The 24,359-nt window shown below is 35.3% G+C and overlaps 1 protein-coding gene and 1 long non-coding RNA gene across 3 annotated transcripts in view; one reads left to right on the top strand and one right to left on the bottom strand.

Annotated features, from left to right (window-relative positions):
- NUP54 (nucleoporin 54) overlaps positions 1 to 24,359 on the top strand; it is a 28,654-nt gene that overhangs the window by 1,230 nt on the left and 3,065 nt on the right. For both annotated transcript variants that reach the window (XM_008537201.2, XM_008537203.2), the window contains 10 exons: positions 2,844 to 2,927; positions 3,016 to 3,159; positions 10,179 to 10,405; positions 12,011 to 12,198; positions 13,267 to 13,463; positions 14,791 to 14,845; positions 15,273 to 15,366; positions 19,641 to 19,748; positions 23,577 to 23,696; positions 24,033 to 24,143. In XM_008537201.2, coding sequence (XP_008535423.1) covers positions 2,844 to 2,927; positions 3,016 to 3,159; positions 10,179 to 10,405; positions 12,011 to 12,198; positions 13,267 to 13,463; positions 14,791 to 14,845; positions 15,273 to 15,366; positions 19,641 to 19,748; positions 23,577 to 23,696; positions 24,033 to 24,143 — 1,328 coding nt within the window. The remainder of the gene's footprint in view (positions 1 to 2,843; positions 2,928 to 3,015; positions 3,160 to 10,178; positions 10,406 to 12,010; positions 12,199 to 13,266; positions 13,464 to 14,790; positions 14,846 to 15,272; positions 15,367 to 19,640; positions 19,749 to 23,576; positions 23,697 to 24,032; positions 24,144 to 24,359) is intronic.
- Positions 154 to 6,438, bottom strand: LOC139082555 (uncharacterized). The gene is made up of 3 exons (XR_011538668.1): positions 6,260 to 6,438; positions 5,720 to 5,871; positions 154 to 2,698 (listed from the first exon to the last, which is right to left on the bottom strand). It is a non-coding gene; the product is annotated as an uncharacterized lncRNA (long non-coding RNA).

Here is a 24,359-nt window from a genome sequence, read left to right on the forward strand (position 1 = left end):
GTCCAAGAATATTTTGTGGTTTCTCGGGTTTGGGAAAGAACAGTGACTTGTCTAATAAGGAAAGAAAATTCATCTCCTAATGTCGAATCAAAAACATTTGTATCAAGTTTTGACTGTCTTAAAAGATTTGGTTTGGGGAACTCTTGCAAGTTATAATGTTCCTTTGTTAAATTTGCGTTTAATTGAACAGAGTATACTTTCCAAGCGATAAGAATTTTGAATGGATTATTATTTTGAGTGGAATATATCTTCCAAACGATTAGCTATCTCTTTCAAAGTATAAGTTCAGCAGTTAGGCCCGTTTTCCTGGGATTCTTGGACTCCTGCAGTCATTTTTTCATTTTTCCTGCATCTTCCATTGGAATTTCATTTGATTGTCCTTGTGTTTCCCAAGAGAAACAAGTCTTATACGAACAGCAGTAACCTGTCTTATTTTTTAAACTGTATAATGACAATAGTGTATTTCTTTGGTCAACTCAGCAGATTAGGATACGTTTCTATAAGATACGTAATTATAGAAATAATCCCCAGTTCTTTACTGGATTTTTTGAGAAGTGATAAGAGAGAGCAATTTAATTTATCAGATAGCTTTGAGTTCCAAAAGGTAGGCTAGATATCTTTGCATTCAGAAAGGTAATTACAAAGATTTTAGTATTTATATGGATTGTTTGATGCTTGTTGGAAATTTTGCAAAACGTGAACTATAATGTGCGTGTGTGTATATATATAAATTTAAAATAGGTGTATACAATGACTCTATGAAAGTCTTGTTCCTCAGCTGCTCGTATATGAATTTATTGTCTCTAATCTTTTACATTATGCCACTTATGCCCATGCCAATTATATGCATTTGGTAAACATTTATTCCCTAGAACTTAACTGGGAAGTCTGATGTTTTGGACAGTCACTTGTTACTGCAGTATGAATATGACCTTGGCATCTGATTTGAAAACATTTTGAAGAATACTTGAAAATTCCAAAGATAAATAATCCATTATTATTAAGATATATTTAAAGTGATCACTGTCACTGTCGTTTGGTATATTTACTTTTTCCTGTTTGCTTAAAATTGGCACTGGGTGAAACAGAAACATTATTTTGAAATTTGTGTTTCCAAACAACGCCACCCAGCTCGTAATTAAATGACAATAAATAAAACTGTTGGGATATTTGCTTGATTTCATGTTCATTTGGAGTTATCACTGTTAAGTTTTGAGTTGTAATAATATAGCTGTGTTTTAACTACTTTTGTATGTGCTCATTACCTTAGCCTTCAGCAAAGGGCTGATAGAAATTCTTGTTTATTTTTTTATTTTGTATCCTTGCAGATCCACTATTATTAAAAAACATTTTAGGTATCATGGAGTATGATAAGATACAGACTAGTGCTTTTATCGTGTAGCCAATTCAGAATATATCTTAGTTTTTTTATGAAAGTGAGGAGTAATGAAAAAGATTAAAAACAATATTCACTACTTTAGATGATTTTATCAAAGTGTTTACAGTTACAGAACCTACAAGTAGAGTATTTGGTTGTGCCTATATGCAACATATAGTCTAGAGTAATTTTCCAAATCAGAGTTATATGATGACTATCAAAGGGTTGTTTTTCTTTCCTTCTTATATCTTTTATGTTACAATATTGATGAATCTCTGCCTCTTATACCAGAAGCATATGAGATTAAAAGCTAGAATCCCAGAAAACCTGTAGCATAACTCAGCACTAATAGTTCAAACATTTGTCTTAAAAGTCTTTTTGGCACCACATTAGTAATCAGGTAAAGAATGAACATAAGGAGAAAAACATAAGACAATTTTAGATTGTTAGGCTAGCATTCCATTCCCTTCATATGTCAAGTTAGATATGACTGAGATTAATTTCGCCCCTAGATTTATCTAAAAATGAAATTTGTGTGTCTGTCATAGTTGCCAAGTTGTGGGGCAGAGGCCTGGGATGGCTCTGCTCCTCTTCTGTGCCACTGCCTTTCACTTGGGGCTTTTTCCCCCCTTATCTCTTCCTTCAAGAAACACATTCTTGTTGTATAGAGGTCAGTATTTTGATATGTTTCCTTTGAAAAGTTGCTTAATATTGATGGAGACTAAATAGAAATATAAGCTAAAGTAGAATATAAATTAATTCACCAAAGCCAAGGGTGCAGACTGGCAACACAGTCTGCCCATATGATCTGCTTGGCACACTATTTTAAAAACATTTGAATTAGTTGCAAAAAAAAAAAATTGAATTAGGTTTAAGATTCTGGACATTTGACATGCAGAATGTAGATCTTCTATTTCTCTTGGGAAAATGGGCATATATATATATATAACACTACTAAACTGCCCTTCTGCCGCAGTGGTCTGCTGGGAGGTAGGAACTGCTGCCATTTTAAAAACTGTTCACATTGAACAGTTCCATCGGTCAGTAAACATCCATTCTACTTGACTCATTAATGTTATCAGCCTAAATCTTGTAGGTATTTGAATTTGTACCTGCTGCTCTAAAAGTACATAGTCCTTTTAGAGTTTGTTAAATATTATGGCAGTAGGCTTAACGTGTTTTCTCAGCTGTAACTGTTAATCATTCCTTTAATTGAAGGGTATATATTGCATTGTGGTATTTCACTTTAAATACTTAGTCGCTTGTTTCTTGCAACATGTTGACTTCTTGATCAGTAGTATAGTTTTTAAAAAATTGATGCTGAAAGTAGAGAAAGGAAAAATTAGATCAATTTATTTTGTCTTTATATGTAGCAATTTCTTATAAAAATAAGTTGAAAAAGAAATGACCTCTTATGTATACAAAAGATTCTTCCTTTCTATTTTATTTACCCTGTTTCAATCAGGCGGGTTTGGAGGCTTTGGGACAACCAGCACCACAGCAGGTTCTGCGTTCAGCTTTTCTGCCCCAGCGAACACAGGCACTACTGGTAAGCGGACAGGTCATTTGTAGAAGTAAGTGAGCTAGAGGGCAGATTTGTTTTTTTGACTTGTGCAATTTCTATTTTTCATTCAAAGGACTCTTTGGTGGCACTCAGAACAAAGGTTTTGGATTTGGTACTGGTTTTGGCACAACAACTGGAACTAGTACTGGTTTAGGTACTGGTTTGGGAACTGGACTGGGATTTGGAGGATTTAGCACACAGCAGCAGCAGCAAACTAGTAAGTATCCAAGGTTTTCATCTTACCTCAGATGTAAAACCATAACAGTATGAAGTGCACTGTTCATAGTGGATATCTTTTTTTTGAAGAATTATATTATGTTCTACAGGATTCCAAAAGCTACTTCTCATGTTAATATATGATGATAGCAACTGGGGAGAAGACTGATTGGCATGATTAGGATTATAAGGCCTCTGTGTTTAGTATTATTCCATTTAATTTTTTGTTGTTGCTAAAAATAACACAAATATAGAAAACTGCACAAAAGTACAACCTAATGAATTATATATAAGGTGAACACCCTTGTAACCACTGCCCATGTCAGGAGGTGGACCTTATCCAGCCTCTTCAGAAGCCCTCCACATTTCCCTCCTAGTCACTTCCCCATCAGAGGGACTGTCGTCAGGCCTTTTATTGTGATCGCTTCCTTTTCTTTACAGTTTTGTCATTGAAGTGTGTAAATAGTATTGTTTAGTTTTATTTGTCTTAAATCTCTGTAAGTTCCCCTTTTAGCACTAACTCTTTCTTTTTTATTTGTTGAAAAAATCAAATCATTTGTCCTGTAGAGTTTTTCATTCAGGACTTTACTGATTGCATTCCTATAGTATTGTTTAACATACTCATTTGTTCTCTGTATTTCTTGTAAATTGGGTTGCGTCTTCGTTAGTGCCATCGAGTGGACTGGGTTCTAGCAAGCCTGTGTACAACAGAGTAGAACCATGGCCGGTCTTTTAGCACCATCCTCTCACCTTCCCATGCTATATCAGACAATGCTCCGCTGCTGTTCATAGAGTTTTCATGGCCATATTTTAGAAGTGGGTGGCCAAGTCCTTCTTCCTAGTGTGTCTTATTCTGGGAGCTCTGCTGAAACTTGTCCACCATGGGTGACCCTGTGGGTATTTGAAATACCGGTAACATAGCTTTCAGCATCACAGCAACACACAGCCGCCACAATGTGACATTTGACAGGCAGGTGACGTGGTTCCCTGACCAAGAAAGGAACCCAGGATGCGGAGGTGAGAATGGTGGTGGGAGCACCGATTCTTAACCAGATTCTTAACCACTAGACCACCAGGGTTGGATCTAGGGGCTTATTTATGTTGATGGGTCAGTTCTTTGTTTGTTTGTTTGCAAGAGTACTTTACAAGTAGTGGTGTATTCTTTATCAAAAGGCATATAGGGGCCGGCAGGGTGGCACAGTGGTTAAGTTCATGCACTCTGCTTTGGCGGCCCAGGGTTCACTGGTTCGGATCCTGGGCATGGGTCTAGACACTGCTTATCAAGCCATGCTGTGGCAGGCGTCCCACATATACGAGAGGAAGATTGGCACAGATGTTAGCTCAGGGCCAGTCTTCCTCAGCAAAAAGAGGAAGATTGGCAGCGCATGTTAGCTCAGGGCTAATCTTCCTCAAAAAAAAGGCATATAATGTCTGATTGTCTCTCTTTTTTGTGATGTTAGCAGCAGCCATTGGTGATCATTACCTAGATCCAGTAATTCACTAGGGGTTGCAAAATGGTATTATTCCAACCCTATGATTCCTTTTCCATTTATTTGTTGGAATACTTCTATGACGAGAAACTTTACCTCATCTACTATTTGGTTGATTATTTCCCTTTATTATTATTAGTGGGGTTTTTTTTGAGGAAGATTAGCCCTGAGCTAACATCTGCCGCCAATCCTCCTCTTTTTGCTGAGGAAGACTGGCCCTGGATCTGTGCCCATCTTCCTCTACTTTATATGTGGGACGCCTGCTACAGCATGGCATGCCAAGTGGTGTGTAGGTCTGCACCCAGGATCCGAACCGGTGAACCCTGGGCCACCGAAGCAGAATGTGTGAACTTAACTGCTGCACCAGCAGGCTGGCCCAACCATTTGCTATTTTTTAATCCATTGCAGTTATTATCCTTATTGATGCTTGAATTGTTCCATCTTTGGCCAGTGTGAGCCTCTTCAGGTTGGTTCCCAAGTCCTTTTGACACAAGCGTAGAATTAGCCTTTGATAAGCTTCCTTACTAGCTGGTATGGCAATATATTCCAGAATTATCTTGTCTGGATTAATTTATTTAATTGTCACAAGAACCCTAGGAAATAGTATTCTTGTTATCTCCATTTTATAGGTGAAGAGAAGAAACAGAGATTGTGATTTTTCCATATACCTCCCAAGAAGTATTATAGAAACATAAATTCAAGTTCCTTGAATTCCTGTGTAATGCTGTTTTTGCTTTTCCACAGTCTGCTACCTCTTAAAATCACTTTTGTTTCATTTTTCTTAGGTAACTTGATTGAATGGCTAAAATTCATCCTACTCAGTCATTGAAGATTATGTAGTACTTCACAAAACATGAGTTTCAAGAATTCTCTAACCAAAAGGACAAATAGAATAGTGGTCTCAGAATTATTCTTTCTAGTGTTGTAATCATTCATCTTTTCTACTATCCTGCAAAAATACAAAGTATGATGGAAATCCAAGTAGTTAAGGAGAAGAAAGGAAAAATGAAGTTTTTTCTTTGTTTCTTGAAATAAAGTCTCTCAACTATAAGTTACTGTAGTTGCACTTACTTTTGTTAGGAAAAATGAGAATTTGAGTCTGGTGCTATTCGTTTTCAGAATGAAGGGGGCTCATTCAGTTCTGTAGTAGCCATTTATTGAGTGTATATTCTATGTCAGTGGTTGAATATATAAGATTGAAGACTGCAGTCCTTGCCCATAGTCTACAAGGAGATAGAATAATAAACATCCAATTAGACAGAATACTAAATATTCAATTATAAAAATATATCTATGTGAAAGTACCAAAGAGACCCATACAAGGTGCTATGGAATGCAGAGGAAGAGCTGGATCTTGAAGGAATTAGGCAGTTGGATAAAGTCGGAAAAGGGCATTCTGGGCAGAGGGAATCACATTGACAAAGGCATGAATGCATGGCATAGCATAATGAATTTGGGACCTCCTGCTGTAAGGAATTTGAGATTAATCTGCAAAGATTGTGGCACCATTGCCTTATTTTTAAACACCCTGCTTGTATGAGGTGCTTGCTAACTGCTACACCATCTCTGATACATCTAATCTCAGTGATCTGCTGACTTTCTGGATAGTACCTCTTATTCATTGAAAATTTTGGCAACTGGCTCTTAGTCTTGCTTTTCTTTTCAACTTCTGGCTTATTTTAGCTTCCACATGGCTATGTATTCAAACAGCCATGTCATCCACCTTTTATTCCAAAGACCTTCTCCATTTCTCTTTAGCTACAATTCTCACCCTGGACCTTGGCAACATCTGAAACTGTTCTAATTCCACAATCACCAATGTACACATTCCAAACCTATTGTTCTTTTAGCCTGCCTTTTCAGCTACTTCCACTAGAGCTATTCTTAGACCTCATTAGGATCTGCAGACCACTGACAGTTTCTGCTATTCCCTCAGCTTCTTCCTGTCTTAACTGTCCTCTCTAGCTTAGATTCTGTGTCCTTCCATTTCAGTCACTCTTGCCAATATGCTAAACTTCCTTGTCCTTATATCACATCTGCCAAAAAAAAAAAAAAACAACCCAAGACTGTGTAAGCCCAACTGTGTATCCGGATACTGCTTGAGAAAATCACAATATAGAAGATTGAATAGTACCTATAAATCTTGGGGTTTTCCTGTTTTTTCTCCTCAAATCTCCCCAGTACATAGTTGTGTATTTTAGTTGCGGGCCCTTCCAGTTGTGGCGCGTGGGACGCCTCCTCAGTGTGGCCTGATGAGCGGTGCCATGTCCACGCCCAGGATCCAAACCAGCGAAACCCTGGGCCACCGAAGTGAAGTGTGCGAACTTAACCACTCGGCCACGAGGCTGGCCCCAGTACCTGTAAATTCTTAATCACCAACCTAAGTTGGGGCCTCAACATTTCCTGGTAATCCTGCAAAGTTTCTATTTTCAGTTTATCCTCCCACTTTCTATAACAGTTATTTTAAACCTTTATTCTCTTTAAATCTCAGATTTCTCTGTTCTTTTAGCACATGGCCTTCACCTCTACTTCAAAGGGAAAATAGACTCTCTCATTGTAATTCCTTCAGCTTCCCACTACCAAACCTACTTATATACCTCCCTCTGCACTCATCTTTTTCTCTTTTCACCTGTGCTCTGTATCTCATATCCTCCCACCTTCTGGGGAGCCTTGTGCTATTGATTATTCTTCCCAGCAAACCACTCCCCCAAAAAAGAAATTCTTCACCTTCTCTCCCCAGGGATCCTTCTCATTCACATTAAACAATCTGAAGTTTCTTTTTTCTCAAAACAGTAACCACAAAACAAAACTAATCTTGCATCTCACTTCAGCTATCACTGTCTTCTCCCCTTCATAAACTACTTGAAATAGTTACAGAAGAGTGAGATCCCCTGCTTGCTGTCTTCTGTTACCTCTTAGCCCACACTAATTTGGTTGCTATTTTCTTTACTCAAATAGTTAAGGTCATTAATCATCTCAAATCCAGTGAAGACTTACCATTCTTTAATTATGAAGAATTCTAACACAAAAGTAGAATAGTAAATACTAAAATGACCGCACGTCCTACCAAATCGATTCAACAAAAGTCAGAAATTTGCTACACTTGTTTTAGTTATCGCCTTTTTCCTTTTTTTTTTTTGATTGTTGAAGTGCTTTAAAGCAAATCCCAGGCATGTCATTTCACCCTTACTTTACTATACTTCTCTCTTTAACAACAGACATCATTCCAGCTCACAGTTAATTCCTTGGTATCATCTAATACTCAGTCCTTAATCAGATTTCCCCATGTCTCAGTAAAGTTTTCTTCAGTTGCTTGGTTCAAATCATGATCCAAACAAGGTCCACACATTCATTTTCTTGTTATGTCTCTTAAGGGTTTTCTTTAGTGTGGAGAATTCCCCACTCTTTTTTTCTCCCTCATGAATTGTTGCAGAACTGGGCCAGTTGTCCTGTGAAATGTCCCCCGTTCTAAATTTGTTTGTTTCCTTGTTGTATCATTTAACTTTATCCTCCATATTTCTGGTAAATGAAGTTAGCTTTAGGTACTTTATTAGATTCGAGTTTGACTTTTTAGCATGAATACTGTGCAGGTGGTGCTGTGTGCTTCCTATTGCATCATGTTAAGAAGCTGTCCCTCTTTAGTGATGCTAAGATTGGTCACTGGGTTCAGGTGGTGAAACTGATCTGTCTTGTGAAGTTCTCCATCGGTATTTAACCTAATGGCTTCATTCACTGATGGTTATTGCCTCAATCAGTTATTTTATTAGGGGTTGCAAACTAGTGATTTTCTAATTCTGCCCTCAGTTCTACACTAAAATTCCTCTGTAAAAGGTTTTCTTTATCCCCCTTGCTTGGTCACCCTGAAATACAGTTTCTATAGGAAAGGCAGGATAAATTCTTTCTTTTTACTTGACAATTTTTGTAAAAAGTTGTTGGTGGCCTGATTATTTCCAGTGGTGTCCAAGGAGTTGAGGTTTTTTAAATTTTTGATCTTTTAAAAATTGCCATTTTCATTGCATGAGCTTTAATAAATTGAATGTTTGAGTTGGTTGCATTCATTATTCTTTTTGAGGCTCAGATTGTCACATTTTTGGCCACTGTGAGCCCTTAACTTGCGTGATACCAGTCTATTTTTTTCCTGCCTTATTGTTCAGTACTCCCTGTTGCTCCCTGCTCCTCCTCTTTGCCACAGAGATTTTGTGCATGCTGATCATCTTTGCCCCTACCCCATGGCCTGGCTGACTACTTCCTTTTAGGCCTTAGCTGAAGTTCTAATGGGACAGCCTTCTCTTGACCCCTCTCAGGCTTGATTAGCTCCTCATTTAGTACTCTCATAGCCTCTGTACTTCTCTGAGACACTTATCAATTGTTAATATTTGTTTGATATGCTTAGTTTCTTTAAAGAACCTGTTTTATTTACCACTGTATCCTTAGTATTGAGCTCTATGTCTGACACTTAATGGGTACTCAATATTTGTTGAATGAATGAATGAAAGTATGTATGTATATAGTATGATATATAAAACCAGGAGAGACTGTATTGTCAGGAAGTTTGAGAAGAGCTTTTCAAGGAGGATATGTGTTCAATGAAAGCTGAAGATTTTCTTTGGAGGCTGAAGGAATAATCAACAGCCCTGAGAAGGGTCCTGAGAAGGTAGAAAGGTATGAGAAGTCTAATATGCTATGGCGTGAAAAGAGTCTATTGGATTTTGTAATTTGAGTTCCTCGATACCTTCCAGCTGGCGAACTCTAAGTAGACTAGTGTGGCTGTAATCCAGTGTGAAGTAAAGCGTAAAAGGAGAGGCTGAATGTAAATCAGTATAGCTCATAGTTTGTTTATCTCACTTAAAAGTTGAGGAAAATAAAGCCTAGGGATTTCTTGGCCAAGACTGCAGCATGAGCTTATAATAAACCAGGATTCAAGTCTTCTGGCTTCTAATCCAGTTCTCTACAATTTTCATATACAGTCATGTGTTGCTCAACGATGGGGATATGTTCTGAGATATGTGTCATTAGGTGATTTTGTCATTCTGGGATCATAGGGTATACTTACACAAGCCTAGATGGTATAGCCTACTACACACCTAGGCTATATGGTACTAATCTTATGGGGCCACCGTCAAGGTGTTGGCATGGCCTTGTTACTTCCAGAGGCTCTAGGGGAAAATACCTTCCCTTGCTTTGTCCAGCTTCTGGAGTTTCTTTGCATTTCTTGGCTTGTAGCCCCTTCCTGCATCTTCAAAGTCAGCAGCATAGCATCTTCAAATCTTACTTTGACTCTAACCTCCCTTTTCCCTAATAAGGACCCTTATGATTATGGTGCGCCCACTCTGATAATCCAGGATAATCTCAATTTAGTCTCTTAATTTAATCACATCTGCAGAGTCCCTTTTGCTATGTAAGGTAACATATTTATAGGTTCTGGGGATTAGGATGTGGACATCTTTGGGAAAGGGCTTTATTCTGCCTACCATACCTAGGATCTGAATTGATTCTTTTTTGAAATACTAATTTTGGGGTGCATTTTTAGCATTAGGTGGTCTCTTCAGTCAGCCTACACAAGCTCCTACCCAGTCCAACCAACTGATAAATACTGCAAGTGCTCTTTCTGCTCCAACGCTGTTGGGAGATGAGAGAGATGCTATTTTGGCAAAATGGAATCAACTGCAGGCCTTTTGGGGAACAGGAAAAGGATATTTCAACAATAACATTCCACCAGTGGAATTCACACAAGAAAATCCCTTTTGCCGATTTAAGGTATTAATATTGCTTTAGATATTTACTTAAAGAGTATATGTAAGAGTGAATATGATATTTGGATTAAAATAATACCAAGAAAACAACTGCTTGGTTTTTTAGTACTCTTTGAACATGGTACAACTATACTTTTGTTTTACAAATACAGAAATTACAAAATTGAAGTGATTCTTAGAAATATGTGATTGAAGGTGACCAGAATATGACTGAAGGAAGACGTGACTAGAATGTAATTTAAAACTGAAGAAAAAACGTTAACAGTAGGAGAATCGTCTGCTTGGCACCTATAAAGGGGAGACCCCAAACTAGAATTTAGTAGTATTCATCTACATTGTTCAAGAAAGTACAGCCTAACCAGCAGACAGCAGTATCTGTTCTGCTTGGCATGTATAATCCTATTGTCACTATTGTAGTTGGATGCCAAAGCCACTGAAACAATATAGTCCATTTTCTTTGTTCTGATTTCATGCCTACCAAAGAATCTTCTCATTTCAATTTGACTTCTCAGAGATTCTGTTCATCAGCCCGTGAGAATATTTAGGTTAGCTTGGAGGTGTATTTCTCATAACAAATTAAGGTATTGCAATCTTGTTTATACTTGAGCCTCTCTTGAGTTTTGGTGGCCTGCCAGTCTCTTAAACCTAATCAATGTGTACGTAAGTGTTTGGAGCTGCAAGGCTGAGGATCAGACCCTTGAACATGGTTAAACAACAAAAAGTGACCAGCCTATCTGGTTAGAGAACATCTCTTTATCTCATCACTTTAACAAAAGGAAAGTATATCTTTTGAGTGTATATACTTGAAATTTTAATAATTTTGGTTAGTGACTAAGTCACTTTTTCTAAGTGACTAAGTTACAGTAGACATAGATTGAATATAACAATTTAATTTTTTCTTTTTTAAAGTTGATTTTAACATACACATGGTAAAATGCATGAAGAACTAATCTAGAGTGAATTTAAATTTTTAAAGTGTTATAACTGATGACAAAAGAGAAAAAGCTTCTATCTAAAGGAGTAATTCTTTAGAAAGGTATAGTTTGTCAAGTTTAACATTATGTAAAAAACTAAACTGTTTCATAAAGTTTTGTATTATGTGAAGCCATAAAATGATGTAGACATTCTTTATAGTATTTGTAAGGTATCAATGTTATTATTGTACTTTAAAAGTATTTATTTAGTAAATCATTTCCTTTTATATCTAAAACTTAGTTTAAGATTCCATGAGTCAGATACACAATAAAATAAATTATGTTTTGGTCATGATGTTTGGAGTAATTTTTATAATAACATGCAAAGTTGTTTCAGAAGTGTTCAAAAACACTCAACAATAATGGTATCAGAGTTTTTCAGAGGAGAAAGCTATTTAGTTATGCTGTTGAAGAGGAAATTTTAATTTCACTCCATAAGTTTATGTTATTCTTGGGTAAAATAGTTTTTCTTTATAATTGTGCGACCTCCTAGGGCACAGAGTGGTGGAAAGAATCATTATTCCCTTCATTATCAGACATTAAGCTGTTTTCTTGTTTTATTGAGCTGTTAATGTTAACACCTGACTTAAGATCTGTACATATTTTTTATATCGTTTATTTTGTCATTTCAACAGGCAGTAGGTTATAGTTGTATGCCCAATAATAAAGATGAAGATGGGCTAGTGGTTTTAGTTTTCAACAAAAAAGAAACAGATATTCGAAGCCAGCAACAGCAATTGGTAGAATCATTGCATAAAGTTTTGGGAGGAAACCAGACCCTTACTGTAAATGTAGAGGGTATTAAAACATTGCCAGATGATCAGTAAGTATACATTAAATATACTATTTGTTTCTGTGTGCCTTGGTCCAAAGAGAGTGATCAACAGTATTTTTGTTGCTAAAGCACAAATGAAATCTCAGAGCAGAATATTTTTTCTCAGCTAATAATTATTCAGTATTTATAGACGCATTTGTTTAAAAGCTTTTTTCTTTTTCTTGTTTTTTTGAGGAAAATTAGCCCTGAGCTAACATCTGCTGCCAATCCTCCCCTTTTTGCTGAGGAAGACTGGCCCTGAGCTAACATCCGTGCCCATCTTCCTCTACTTTGTACGTGGGATGCCTACCACAGCATGGGGTGCCAAGCGGTGCCATGTCCGCACCCGGGATCCGAACCGGCGGATCCCGGGCCACCGAAGCAGAATGTGCGCACTTAACTGCTGCACCACCGGGCCGGCCCCTAAAAGCTTTTTTCTTAATCTTGGATTTCTTAACTTGTTAGATGCTAATAATTTCTTAGGTTTTTCATTCAGAAACAGAAGAAACATTAATCACATCTGTGTGCAAATCAAGGGCCACAAAGACATTATTGGAAAGTTTTAACTGATTACTATTTATGTTCATTCATGGATAAATATTGATTGATTAACTTCCCTTGACTTACGTATAATTTTATACTTAGTGGCAAGACATTTACTTTAGGATATTTTTTGTTAGAAGAATTATTATTATTAGTGAGATATAATAACTGAAATTAGATTTTACTTCTTGCTCTTAATTGCAGTGAAGCAACCAATGAACTTCAACAGAATCTCCAAAGTACTTCTTAATTCTGGAAAAAATAATAAATAACATTTACATAGGACTTTGCAGCTAAGCAAACCTTTTACAGATACTACTTTATTTGCCTATCTGATTTTAACTTTATCATTTAAGTTTATTTACAAGTAAGGGTTCCTTATTTTCTAATTTTAAGAAAAAAATATTTTAATTCCCTTCTAAAACAACCATGTCTGAATTCAGCTAGCATCCTTCTAAAATCACATGCTGCACTGATATTTGTGGCTATGAGTTATGTGCTCCATATTTTATAAGTTGGTTATTTTTCCCTCAGGACAGAAGTTGTCATTTATGTTATTGAGCGTTCTCCAAATGGTACTTCAAGAAGAGTTCCAGCTACAACACTATATGCCCATTTTGAACAAACTAATATAAAAACGCAGTTACAGCAACTTGGTGTAACCCTTTCTATGACTAGAACAGAACTTTCTCCTGCACAAATCAAACAGCTCTTACAGAATCCTCCTGCCGGTATGTTTCTAGAGTCATAGAATCGAGGAAATGAAAGATTTAGAAATATACACTTCCCCTGTTTGGAGACGTGTTGGTTGGTTTAATGTTAGTAAAACCAGTATCAGCTTGTCACATGTCTGCTTATTTGGGACACAGTTTTGGATGTTTTTATTGTATTAATTCATTTGTGTAGTATTTTTTATTATAGCTAATATGTTTGTTAGAAATTTTGGGAAATGAACTAACGGAAAATAGTTCATAATCCATTTACCCAAAGGCAATTCACTTGTAATATTTTGATTTTTTTCCCTAGCTTATCTCTTACTTTAACTGAGTATTCAAGTAAAACCTGGATGTGTTCTTAGCATAAACGATTCTAAGTGGTATAACCAGATTGACTGTATGACAGATCCTCTACCTCTCTTCCGCAGAACTAACTATTAGTAACGTATTGTACTCTATTAGTCCTTTATTCATGAGCTTAACATAAGCTTATGTCCATGGAAGTCCGTAAAAAAACTGGAGTCTGCAGTGTACATTTACTGCAGTTGGCCTTTCACTTTACAGTATTTCTTAGTACTTTCCCTGTCAGTACATGAAAGAAAATCTTATTCTTTTTAAAAACTACATGGAATGCCATGGATGTACCTTACTTCACTTAACCTCTAGGTTGTTTTCACCTTTTCACTATTATAAACTATGCAACAATTTTAACATCCTTATAAATATATGTTAGAACACATGGGTATTTTTTTTAGAATAGATCTCTGAAATTTTTGAGTCAAAGATTATGTATGCTTTATATTTGTTAGATACTGCCAAATTGCTCTCCAAAGATCTACCATTTACATTCATAACAGAAATGTGTTATTTTTCTCATTTTTCCCTAATATTTTCTCATTTTGCTTTATTTTTGCCAACAATGGAGATTATCAGTCTTTTTAATTTTGCCACTCTTACGGCAAAAAATTAATAGTTCTTTTCATTTGCATTTCCCTGATACTAGTAAAGTTGTATGTTTATTAGCCACGTTTATATTTTTTGTGAATTACCTATTCATGTCCTTTGCCCATTTTCTGTTAGATTTTTTGTCTTCCTTATTTATATAAGGAGCTCTTTCTGTATTCTGGAGGTTAATCTATTATTCCAAAGGTTATAGATATTTCCTTTGTCTATATTTTTAGCTTTATCCTACAAAAATTTTTATTTTTGTAGTCGTCGTATTTGACATTTTTTGTTATAGCTTCTGGGTTTTGTGTCTGACCTTAGGAAAGCTTTTCCCATACAAATATTATAAAAATGGAAAATAGTTTCTTTTAGAAACAATATTTCTTCTTTGTGGTAGGTGTTGATCCTATTATTTGGGAACAAGCCAAGGTGGATAACCCTGATTCTGAAAAGTAAGTGTATCTTCATCTTGTTTCGTATGAGAACTACTATTTGCTACTAGGGAAGCAAATAAATGCAAGCTATTAATTATAATTCTTACATTTGAGGTGAGTTTATTTTCATTGCTTCTCAAAGAACGTCAGCTACGGTAAGGCAGCACAGTGTGGTGAAGACATTGAAATCTGAGTACCAGTCCCCTAATTATATTTGTATTTAATAGTGCAATTTTTGACTAAACTGTATTTCTTCATTTGTAAAATAGGGAGGTTCAATAAAATTTCCATGTTGTAACATTATTGAATTCATAGTTATAGATCTGCCTTTGAACTCTAGAAATTTAATGTGAAATTATATGAATGTTATTATGAAAACCTTCACTTCTTGTATTTTATAAAAATAGGCTTAAGGTCTGAAAATTGACCACTTGCATTTCTTCAGGTTAATTCCTGTACCAATGGTTGGTTTCAAAGAACTTCTTCGAAGACTGAAGGTTCAAGATCAGATGACTAAGCAACATCAGACCAGATTAGATGTAAGCATTTAGTTTCATTCTCTGGCCTTGGGCATAGTAAAAGGGATTGTAGACATTTCTTTTTACCATGTGTATTATTATTTTGTCTTACAGGGAAACAATATAGTGTACACTGCAAATTAATAATTATGGTTCTATACAACTACTTTATTATAGAGCCCCCGAAATCATGTAAATCTGATATGATATGTTTTAACAAGGAATTTAGAATTGTTGACTTAGCAAATTAGACTATCATTTCTGTCTCCAGCCAGAGAATGCATATTATTTTCCTTATTAAATACTTTTATTTATGGGGCCTTATGAAAAATGAAGGCTACAATTATGATTCTTTATGTTGTCATAATATAACTGTAGGTTAATGAAGCAAATTTAAATTATTAAATGCTTAAATCTACTTAATATTTTATTTTATAAAGTAAACTTTTGTAGTAAAGGTTCTTAAAGGTCACCTCCAAGTTCTCTTATATGGAATTCCTGATGAGACATTCATTCAGACTCTGAGTCATGAAAAGCTTACTGTTTTATGAAGCAACCCATTTTATTACCACCTAGCTCTAACTGATAGAAATTCTCTTTCTTACATTGATGCAGTATCTGCCTTGGTATAATTTACACCCATTTTCTCTGGCGTTGCTTTGTAGCTAATTACTGTGCTCCCTATGACAGCCCTACAGCTGTTTGATCATCATAATTACCCTTCCTTTTTCGTACTCTCTTCTCTGGCTAAAAATTCCGGCATGGTTTTGCATGTGACATGATTTCCAGACCCTTCATTATCTTAGACTGGATGTACTGAATTTATCAGCATCACTTTTAAAATGAGTTGCCCACAGTACTATAAATGGAGTGTGACCAAAGTTCTTCAAAATAAGACCAAAGCAGCTATTAATCTCTCTAGGTTTTTGTCAGTCTTGCTAGATGTTTGTCAATTTCCTTGATCTTTTCAAAGTAGTTGTTTTTGGTTTCATTGATTTTCTCCAGTTTTGTTTATAATTTTATTAATTTCTGTAACCATTTCCTTTATTCTGCTTGCTTTGGGTTTTTTCCCCCTTCTTTTCCTAGTTTCTTTAAGTAGCAGTTTAGGTTATTAATTTAAGACCTTTCTTCTTTTCTAATATAAGCATTTAATGCTATTAATTTCCTTCTAAGCACTGCTTTACCTGAACCCCACAAATTTTGGTATTGTTGTATTTTCATCTTTGATCCATTCAAAATATTTTCTAATTTCCCTTGGGAGTTGTATTTGTTCGGTTTTTTGACTAATGGGTTATTTAGAAGTTATGTTTCATTTCCAAGTGTTTGGAGATTTTCCTGTTATTCTGTTATTGATTTCTAGTCTAATTCTATTATGATCAGAGAACTTTGTATGATTTCAACTCATTTACTTTTGTTAAGGTTTTGAACCCATGTGCTTTTGAAAAGAATGTGTATCCTGCTGTTCTTTGGTGGAGTTTTCTCTTAGTGTTGGTGAGACCCATTTGGTAGATGGTTCAGTTCTATATTCTTGTTGATCTCTCTGCTAGTTCTGTTGTGAGAGGAGAGTTGAAGTCTCCAGCTATAATAGTGGATTTGTTTTTTCTCCTTTCAGTTCTATCAGTTTTTGCTTCATGTATTTTGAGGGTCTGTTGTTAGGTACATACATATCTAGGATTGTTATGTTTTCTTGGCAGATTTACCTTTTATTATATAAAGTCCCCTTTATCCCTGGTAATTTTCTTTGCTCTGAAGTCCACTTTCTCTGATATTAACATAAAGCCACTCTAGCTTTCTTTTGATTGGTGTTTGTATGGTCTATCTTTTTCCATCTTTTTACTTTTAACCTATCTTCATATTTGAGGTGAGTTTTTTGTAGACAGCATAAAGTTTGGATTTAGGCATACCATTTTATTGTTTTCTGTTCCCTCTGTTTTTTATTCATATTTTCTCTTCTCTGCCTTCTTTTGGGTTATTGGACATTTTTTAGCTTTCTATTTTTAATTTATTGCCATTTCAACGACCAGTTTTTTTAGTGGTTGCTCTAGGGCAGTAGTTCTCAGTGGGAGGTTGTGGTGGTGATGATTTTGTCCCCCAGGGCACATTTGGCAGTGTCTGGTGATTTGTTCCATTGTCACAACTGAGGGAGTGCTATAGGCATCTAGTGGGTAGAGGCCAGGATGCTGATAAATATCCTAGAGTGTACAGAACAGTGAGTGCCCCTGCAACAAAGAATTATCTGGCCCAAATTAATAGGGCTAAAGTTGAGGAAACCTTCTCTAGATATTAGAATGTATCCCCTTACACCAGAGCTAATAGGTTTTTCTTGGAGCAGTCAGCTTGATGCTCACTTCCAGGTTTTGGGCTCTGCTGAAACCAGACTGGGAGATGCCTGAGGGAAAAAACTGGTAAGCTCACCACCAGTTCAATGTTACTTCAAATTTTTGTCTCTTTCCCCATCCTCCTGCCACTATTTATTTTTCAGAGTCCTCAAATAGTTGCCCATGCATTCTGTTCAAGTTTTATAGCTATATTCAGTTGGGGAGGTAGAGTGGCATGTACTTAGCCCATCTAGTCCAGAATCAAAATATTTCATATCTTTTCTTTAGTGAATTTTAGGAGTTCATCATTTAATCTAGATTTTAATCTCTAGTCTGTTTATAACATTACAGATATCTCCTACTTTCTCATCTTTCTGGTAACTCTTGTCTTTGGTGTCCTTAGTTGAACAGGAAACCTTAATTTTAATGTAATGTTATCCCGTCAATTCTTTGCCTTGTGTTTTCTTTTTTGGGAATTTGCTTAAGAACTCATTCTTCACCCCAAGGTCTAAGAGTCTCCTACAGTTTTTCCCTAATATTTTAGAGTTTAAGCTTTCACATTTGGGTCTTCTGTGCTCATGGATTTCGACTTTATATATATATATTAACTGGTATGAACCCAACTTTCTCTAAATAGTGGGTCAATTTTTCCAATGTCATCCACAAAAAACTGCTGTTTTCCCCAATGATTTATCAAACCAGGTTCCCATTTATATGTGATGTAGTCTCTTATCTTAAATCAGTTTCATAGTGTTTTTACTTTTATGGCTTTGTAATATCTTAATATGTGGTAGAGTGAATTTCTAATCTTTGTTGTTCTCTTCTAAGTTATTAGAGCTCTTTATGGATCTTTACTCTTTTGTAACAGTTTTAGAATCAGTTTGTCAAAAATGCTAGAGTTTTAGTTGGAACTGCATTTAATGTAGAAAATTGAATCTTAATAATATTAAATTATTCCATTATGAACACGTTTCTTTACTCATTGAGGTCTTTTATGTCCTTTGAAATAGTTTTAAAATATTTTTAAAAATCTTGTGCATTCTTTGAGTTAATTCCTAGATTATTTTAGTGTTTGTCAATAAATACTGTTGAATGGTAACGTTTTTCCTTAGTTACTGCTGATATAGAAGAATACAATAATTACTCTTATGTCTGGAAGCCCTGCCGACTTTTCAAAACTGGAATGGCAAGGGTGTCTGGGTTACATAATATAAACCATGGCCACCTGATTTTGTCCCTTGAGCAAGGCCTGGCATTGTAAAGTTGCCTTAAAAGGTGACATGTGCAGGTAGACAGGCTAAAATATGTCTTGCACAATCTTCTTACCCTCTTAGAACATTTCAATATAAGCCAATACCATAGAATGATTAATTATGACAAGAACAATTATGGGATTAATTCTGATTGGGAAGCTTTAATGAAATGGGATTTTAACTCAATCTGTAAGTTTAAGACTTCATAAGGCAGAACAGTGGGATTTCAGGCCAACCAAAGAGCAAATCAAAGATTCAGAGGCATAAAAATGTATTTGGTTGTGTAATTAATATCTTTCATTTTCCCCTCTACTTTGGTAGCTCCCTCCAAAGTATTCTGTAACAGTTAATACTAGAGTATACTATGCTTTCCAGAAGTAGTTAGATTTAATTGTGTATTAAGGCCCCTCTTGGATGTTACTTTATAGATCTTAACTTTTTCTATTCATGGCCTGGTTGTTGGCTTTGTTCCATTAATAGTGCTTCAAATTCCTTCATAGTTGTTTTATTTTTCTGTAAATTTTGCCTCATCACTAAATTTCCTAGGGCTCTAAAAATCTTTGAATGGTACTTTTTAATTTTTAGATGTACAACAGGGAAAGTGTTCATATTTTGAGAGAGGAATCTCAGGCTCATCTTAAAATTAGACTTTGCATATAGGTAAACTTGATAAATAGTTGTGATATCAGTTGGATTTACCTTAAAATAATTTTTTTAAAAACAGATAATATCTGAAGATATTAGTGAATTACAGAAGAATCAAACCACAACTATGGCCAAAATTGCACAATACAAGAGGAAACTCATGGACCTTTCCCATAGAACCTTACAGGTAGTAATTTTGAATTTTTTTCCAACATTTATAAGACTGTATGGTGATAAAAGTGTTAAATATAGATTTTTGCCATAGGAAAAAAAGACTAATGGAAGTAATAATAGTCTGAAACTGAAAGAAACAAACTTTCTCAGTGAAGTTGGAGAAGAGGTCTCACAGGATTGGGTAAAGAAAGTAAAAATATTCTAAAATTCACAACCTATTGAGAGGATGGGGGAAAGCAGTGAAGAAATAAATCATCTTGGTGCAAGGAAAGCATGCATGAGATCACTGAATCTGGTTTTCATAAATATAGTAGAAAAATATAATTTTGATTATTGAGTGCTAGAAAAGGGAGTGTAGCCATTAATGGATGAAAAACAACAATAGAGCTTCCAAATTAACAGGAGGAAATAAAAGAAAAATAGCAACAAAAACTGAAATCATGAAAACAGAAACATTACATATCAGAATCAAGGGGATACAGCAAAAGCTCTACGCAGAAGAAAACTTATGGCCTTAAAATACATTTTAAAATACAAATGCAGAAAATAAGGAACTTGATAGTCATCTTAAGAATTTAGAAAAAAGACTATCAGGATAAGTCAAAAGAAACCAGTAAGAGAAATAAAGATGACATGAAATGAGGGAAACAAAAAAATTAATCACAATACAGAGAATAAATTGAAAAGCTGTTTCTTTGAAAAGACCATTAAAATAGCTAAACATCTCATGAGTCTGAAGAAGGAAAAGAAAAATTAGTGAGAAAAGGAGAATTACCACTGATATACAGAACAGAATGAGAAAATCATGCAATTCAGGGCAACAAATTTGGAAGCTGGAGGAAATAATGATTTTCTGGCAAAATTGAAATTAGCAAAATAAATCTACAGAGAAGTAAAAATCTTAAATAGACCATAGCTGTAGAAGGAATTGGGAAAGTTATTAAAGATCAACCATGGAAAAAAGCATCAAGCCAGGTATTTTCATTGCTGAATTTTGTCTAACCACTGAAGAGCTAATTCCAAGGTTACTTTGATTATTCCAGACAAAAGGAAAAATGTAGACAGCTTCCTCAGTTTTTAAAAGCACCTTTTACTGAGATATCATTCATATACCATACAATTTACCCATTTAAAGTATACAATTCAGTGATTTTTGGTAGATGCAGTCTTGTGCAACTATCACCACAATCAATTTTAGCACATTATCACCAGCCAAAAAAGGAATTCCATGCCCATTAGCAGTTACTCCCCATTTTCATCCCCAACCCCCCAGCCCTAGGCAACCCCTTCCTGTCTCTGGATTTGCCTGTTCTGGACAGTTCATATAAATGGAATCATGATATGTGTTCGTTCGTGACTAGCTTCTTTCATGAAGCATAATGTTTTCAAAGTTCATCTGTGTTGTAGCGTGTAACAATACTTCATTCCTTTTTATTTCAGAATAATATTCCATTGTATGAATATACCAAATTTTATCAGTTGATGAACATTTTGGTTGTTTCCACTTTTTGGCTATTATGAATAATGTTGCTGTTAACACTTGTGTACAAGTGTTTGTGTGGACATATGGTTTCCTTTTTCTTGGGTACATAAATCTAGGATTGGAATTGCTTGGTCATGTGGTAACTCTGTTTAACTTTTTGAGGAATTGCCAAACTGTTTTCCAAAGCAGCTACGTCGTTTCACATCTCTGTTTTTAGTACCCCCCAACCCCAAATAGAAATCTATAAACAGATATTTCTAATAAGTAGAGATGCAAATTTATGCTAATTAAAAGAAACCAGACTTAAAGGCTACATATGGCATAATTCCATTTATATGACATTATGCAAAAAGCAAAACTAGAAACAGATAACACATCAGTTGTTGCGAGGGGCAGGTGGTGAGGGGACAGGAGTGACTCCAAGGGACAGGAGAGAACTATCTGGGATGGTGGAAATGTACTTTTCTTTTTTTCCTTAAGGAAGATTAGCCCTGAGCTAACATCCACCACCAATCCTCCTTTTGCTGAGGTAGATTGGCCCTGAGCTAACATCTGTGCCCATCTTCATATGTTTTATATGTGGGACGCCTGCTGCAGCGTGGCTTGTTAAGCGGTGTGTAGGTCTGCACCTGGGATGTGAACTGGCAAACCCCGGGCCACTGAAGCCGTGTGCGCTAACTTAACAGCTATGCCACCAGGCCGGTCCCAGAAATGTTCTGTATCTTGATTGTGGTGATAGTAACATGACTGTGTTCATCAAAATTCATAGAACTGTACACCTAAAAAGGGTGAATTTTGTTGTTTGTGTTTTTGTTGTATTATCGTACAAGGATGTGTATGATAATCCTTATGATAATGCATCCTTATCAAATTCTAAAGGAATATACTTGGACTAAGTAAGGTTTGTTTCAGGAATCCAGGGTTGGTTCTATAACAGAAAATATATCAACATAATTTATCATATCAACATGTGAAAAGAGAAATATATAATAAAGACTGTTACCAAAAATGAACAGCAAATACTCTAAGAAGCAAAGCACCAAAATCACATTCAGAAACTAAACCCTGATACCCAATATTATTATTCAGTGTAATCTTGGAGGTTTTCATAAACAGAATGAGCCAAGGTAATTAACTAATATAATATAAAAGAGATTAAATTATCTTTCTGCTGATAACATGATTCTATGTGTAGAAAATCCAAGGGAATAAACCATAGAATTAATGTGGTAAGATGGCTAGATACAAAGTAGATGTACAAAAATCAGCATTTCTTCATACCATTAATGGAAATCAGAAAAGAATCCATTCATTATGATGAAAAAACTGTAAAATACTTAGGAATAAATTTATGAGGAAAGTACAAAATCTGAATTAAAGTCTCTGGAAAGATAAACCATATTCTTAGATGAGAAGACAACATCCACTTTATAAAATTTATAAATGAATTACAACTTAAGAATTGATTAAACTCTAAGTTTGTAAAGAAGGATAAGTGTTTTGAGGGTAGCTTCTAGGGGAACAAAAAAAATAGTGAAGGGGACTTGCCTTAGCAAATTTTAAGACCTATTTTACAAAAGCTCTTGTAATCAGATCAGTGTGGGATTGGCATAGGATTGGACATAAAGATCCATAGAACAGAAGAGAGAATTCAGAAATAGATGCAAATATATCTTAAAATTTAATGACAGGTGTATTTCAATTATGTGGGTTTATTTAATAAATAATGCTGGAGTAACTAGCTATTCATCTGAAAAAAATAAAACTGGACCACTGTTTCACACCATGTATAAAAATCAGGTGGATTAAAGACTTAACACTAAGAAATCTGAGACTACAAGTACAGCCTAGGGATTGGAAAGACTTTTGGCCAGAAAGCCAGAAACTATAAAACAAAATTGACTACAGAAGACTTACAAAATTTTGTTTAGCAAAAGATACCAGAAGCCATTTGTCAATAGTCAAGTGACAGATTTCAGAGAAAGAAAATCATACCCAGCAATCTCATTCTTGGTGGTCTGTACCAGTAAAGAAAGATACATACACAACAATGTTTACTGCAGCATTGCTCATAGTGTCAAAACTAAGAACAAAATATATGCCCCTCAACAGAGGAGTACTTGAATAATTAATAATGTATGAAAAATTGTGCAACAATTAAAAATAAATTAGAGGCATACGTCACGTACTAATGTAACTTGCCTAATAGAAATGGACAAATGTAATTCAAATCTTGAACTTTCACAAGTTCTAGTATTGTTAGTATGTATTCAGCTGACTTCTTTGAACTGATTGTAATAAAATTACATAACTGAAAAGAGATGATTCTATTTGTATTGGTGGGTTTTCTTTGTATAGGTCCTAATCAAACAGGAAATTCAGAGGAAGAGTGGGTATGCCATCCAAGCTGATGAAGAACAGTTGCGAGTTCAGCTAGACACAATTCAGTGTGAACTAAATGCACCTACTCAGTTTAAGGTGAGCATTTAAAAGACCATAAAGCTAGAATTTGTTTTAGGTGGATCTGCAGAGAAATGTTAATTGGTCTTCAAAAAGCAGAATTTTGTATACTTGTTTTTATTAAGTATTCTCTTTAATTAAAACTTTCTTTCCTAAAGTATAGACAGGAGTCTATAATCATTATGTTTTTGGCTTTGTTTTAATGTTTCAAATAATATGCTGAGGGAGAATTAGACACCTTTAACAGAAGGTGTTAAAAGAATAATCTCTTTTATATCTCTTTAAATAAAATAATCTCCTTTAGAAGTTGCTGCTGTTGTTAGCAGTAGTAATTTAACTCAGTTTTACTTTTAGGGCCGACTAAATGAACTGATGTCCCAAATCAGGATGCAGAATCATTTTGGAGCAGTCAGATCTGAAGAAAGATATTACATAGATGCAGATCTGTTACGAGAAATCAAACAGGTAAGTCTTGCACTAGAGTATACTTCTAAAAAGGTGAATTCACCTTCATTAGAACGGCTGTTATCCAAAAAAACAGAAAATAAGTGTTGACAAGGATGTGGAGAAAATGGAACCCTTGTGCATTGCTGATGGCAATGTAAAATGGTGTGGCTGCTGTGCAAAAGAGTTCCTCAAAAAATTAAACATAGAACTACCATATGATCCAGCAGTTCTACT

This window comes from Equus przewalskii, chromosome 3 (genome assembly GCF_037783145.1).
Source record: "Equus przewalskii isolate Varuska chromosome 3, EquPr2, whole genome shotgun sequence".
Lineage (NCBI taxonomy): Eukaryota > Metazoa > Chordata > Mammalia > Perissodactyla > Equidae > Equus > Equus przewalskii.